The sequence below is a fragment of the Rhea pennata genome, chromosome 5, assembly GCF_028389875.1.
Source record: "Rhea pennata isolate bPtePen1 chromosome 5, bPtePen1.pri, whole genome shotgun sequence".
NCBI lineage: Eukaryota > Metazoa > Chordata > Aves > Rheiformes > Rheidae > Rhea > Rhea pennata.
Window position 1 is genome coordinate 12907420 of NC_084667.1, and position 3532 is coordinate 12910951.

At 63.0% G+C, this 3532-nt stretch overlaps 1 protein-coding gene across 1 annotated transcript; it reads right to left on the reverse strand.

Annotated features, from left to right (window-relative positions):
* Positions 1 to 649: 649 nt before the first annotated feature.
* CCDC177 (coiled-coil domain containing 177) lies at positions 650 to 2590 on the reverse strand. The gene has a single exon (XM_062577848.1). It carries the CDS (start codon positions 2573 to 2575, stop codon positions 668 to 670), a length of 1908 nt encoding a protein of 635 aa, XP_062433832.1. The 5' UTR covers positions 2576 to 2590; the 3' UTR covers positions 650 to 667.
* Between the last annotated feature and the right edge of the window lie 942 nt (positions 2591 to 3532).

Consider the following 3532-nt stretch of genomic DNA (forward strand, 5'->3'; position numbering starts at 1 on the left):
AACAGCTTCTGCCCAGCTCTGATCATAATATCTACTCACACGGTGTTACGCAATCTCGCTCTGTGCTTTTTCTCCTCCCACATCTGATACCAGCAGTGGGAAGGCACACCCAAGGGCCAGGCATACAGAATTCCCTAATACAGCCATCCTCACCTCTATCATGGAAGAGACAATAGCTTTGAGAATGCAACCCTGTCATTTAAACCAAGCTGAACTGCACTCAAACCAGAATGAGATGAGTCGGTGTCAGTTCTTTTTTAGGCCTGTCTTCTCTACTGCCTGCATTTCCACACTAAAGAAGAGTGCGGCTGCAGTCAGCTCCGCTTCAGGCAAACAACTGGTAACTCATAGGTTTTGAGCAAACTTCTTCTGCAGCCCTCTCTGAGAAAATGTGTGTGCTTGTGGGGTGGAGGACAAAAAAAAGCTCACTTCTCTGTAAAGATGACTGAGGTCAGTCCTTAAAACATGCCCCAAAACAAAAGCATATTTTAAAAAGTACATGAAATAGCTGCCACGCTTTTTGTGCGGTACACTGCTCCCCCTGCCAAAATAATAAATAAGGGTGGGTGTTGTTTGTTGTTAAATGTCCTAATGTAGAGGAGCTTTCTGATGCATCATGATGAACAACCTTAAGTGACGTATCCCCACTCATCCATGAAAAGCCCTTTCATTTCTTATCCAGGTTGGCATGCAGTTCTGCTTCCAAGGCCATCTTGTCAAAGGTGCGCATGTTCGTCTCCTCCCGTACCTTTTCCCGGACGTGGAAGGATGCCCGAGCAACAGATCTGGCGTTTTCTAAGACAGTCTTCTTTTCCTTGAAGATCTGCTCACTTCTCTCCAACTTCCTCTCTATAGAGAGGAGGATCTCCCTGCGCCGTAAGTCCTCGTACTGCTCTACCTTTTGCTTGTTGAGTTTTTGCACCTTCTCCTTCTCCAGTCGGCTCATGACCACCTTGCGGGCTTTCTCCTGGACCACCTCTTCAGCCACTTGGGCAGCGTGCTGGAGCTTTCTCTCTGTCTCTTTAGCCAGGGCCTCCAAGTGCTCCTTTTGCTCTCTTTCCTTCCTTTCTGCTGCCAGTTTGGCTCTCTGAATCTGCATCTCCTCCCGCCTGGCCTTTTCCCTCAGCTCCTGGTTCCTCTTCTCCATTAGCTGCTCGTAGTTCTCCTGAGCCTTTGTTAAACTCATCTCCAGAGAGGCCTTCAGCATCTGCTTCTCTTCTGCCTCTTGCTTGGCCAGTTCCTTGAGCAAGGCCTCGTGCTTCAGCTTCTCTGCTTGGTTGAGCAGTTTCTTCTCCTTCTGCAGCTGCACCTCCTTTCTCAGCCTCTTCTGTGCAGCTGTGGACAGCTTCTCTTGCAGAAGCTGCTCCTCTCGTTCTCGATGCTCCTTCTTGACATCTTCCTTTGCCTTCAAGTTGTGCTCTTGATGGAGTTTCTTCTGCTTGTCCTCCTGGATAGCCCTCTCCAGCTTCTCCCTCCGCAGCCGCTCTTGCTTCTCCGCTTGCTCCCGCCACCTCTCCTCGCTCATCAGGCGCTGCTTCTGCTTCAGCAGGGCGGCCTCCTGCTGCTCCTGGCTCAGCCTCCCTCGCCGCCTCTCCACTTGGCACTCCCACATCCGCTGGCCCTGCACGAGAGCCCTCTGCTTCTCCTTCTCCTCCTGCTCCTTCCGCTGCTCCGCCAGGCGCCGCTGGCTGTCCCACTGCAGGTGGGCCGCCTGCCGCTGCTCCCGGAGGAGGCTGGCCTCCTGGTGCTTGGCGATCATCAGGGCCGCGATCTTCTTGTCCCTCTCGGGCACCTCCTTGAGGCCCTTCTTCCTCTTCACCTCCCTGACGATCCTCTCCACCCGCTGGGCGGTCTGCGGCGAGTGGCTGAGGTCGCCCAGGCTGAAGCTGCGCCCCAGCAGGGAGCCGGCAGCGGCCCCCGCCCGCTCCCGGGGGCGCCCCTTGCCCCCGCGCTCCCGCAGGCTCTCCCCGCTGTAGGAGGACGAGGCCCCCGACTCCGAGGAGGTCTTGCCCCAGGCGGCCTCCCGCCGCTTCTGCAGCGAGTCCAGGGAGTGGCTCTTGGTCTTGGCGCCCGCCGAGGCCCTGGCCTCCCCGCCGGGCCGGGGCCCCGCGGCAGCGGGGGCGGCCCTGGGGGCCAGGCGGGCGGCGGGCGAGGGCGGCAGGCTGCCCAGGGGCGCCAGGATCCTCCTCTTCTCCTCCCGGATGATCCTGTCCCGCTCCTCCCGGCACTGCTGCAGCTTGCGCCGCCGCTCCCGCTCGTAGGCCTCGTAGAGGCCGGCGGCCACGCGCATGGAGCGCCCGGGGGCCTCCCGCAGCAGCTCCGCCAGGGCCCGCGGCAGCAGCTCCACGGGCCGCACGGCGCAGCGGGCGCAGGCCTCCAGCGACCGCGGGCTGGTCAGCACGTACCGGCTGCCCTCCGCCTCCGCGCAGTCGAAGTTGTACAGGTCCAGGTGCAGCAGCGGCGACTGCTCGCCGGGCCGCGCCGGCTCCCCCGCTGCCGCCGCCGCCGCCGCGGCCCCCACCCCACCGGGCGCCGGGCAGGGCGGCGGCGGCGGCTCCGATGCCGGCTCCACCATGGCTCGGCCTGCAAGGGAGAGAGCGGCGGCGGGGTGAGCGGGGCGCCCGACGCGTCCGCCCGGGAAGCTGCCGAGCCGTGGGGGTCTGCGTGGGGCAGGCCCCGGGGCGGGGGGCGACCTGGGCGCAGGGGAGGTGCGTAGGGCGGCAGGCACTCGGGTTGCACGGGATGGGGGGGGCATTTGGGCCCGTTGGGGGCTCTCGGGGGGGCGTTTGGGCAATCGATGGGGGTGCCTGGGGCACACAAGGTGCGTTGGGGCTGCGGGGAGGGGAGGCTTTGGGGTGTGCTTGTGGGGCGGCGGAGCCTTTGGGGTGTGCAGGTGCCTGCAGTGCCTTCGGGCTGCCGTGGGGGTGGCTCAGTTACGGAGGGGAGCATTTGCGGTGCCCCCCACGTCTGCGGGGGGGGGGCGGAGGTGATGGGAGAGGGGTGATGTTTGTGTTGGAGGGGAGGGGTGTCTGGGTGACAGAGGGGGCTCTTTGGGGGCCAAAGGGTGGGCTTGGGGGGTGCAGGGGCTCCATTTGGGGAGGGAGGTGTGCAGGAGCTGTGTTTGGGGTGAGGGGCACAGGGACTGTGTTTGGGGGGATGCAGGGTGCAGGGACTGTTTGGGGCAGGGTGTGCAGGGGCTCTGTCTGAAGTTGGGGGGTGCAGGGGCTCTGTTTGGGCCGGGGGTGCAGGGGCTCTGTTTGGGGCTGGGGGGTGCAGTGTGCAGGGGCTTTGTTTGGGGGTGGGAGGGTGCAGGGGCTCTGTTTGGGGCTGGGGGGTGCAGTGTGCAGGGGCTTTGTTTGGGGGTGGGGGCTGCGGGGTTCACGGGCTCTGTTTGGGCCGGGCGTGCAGGGTGCAGGGGCTCTGTTTGGGGCTGGGAGGATGCAGGGTGCAGGGGCTCTGTTTGGGCCGGGCGTGCAGGGTGCAGGGGCTCTGTTTGGGGTGGGTGCAGGGTGCAGGGGCTCTGTTTGGGCCG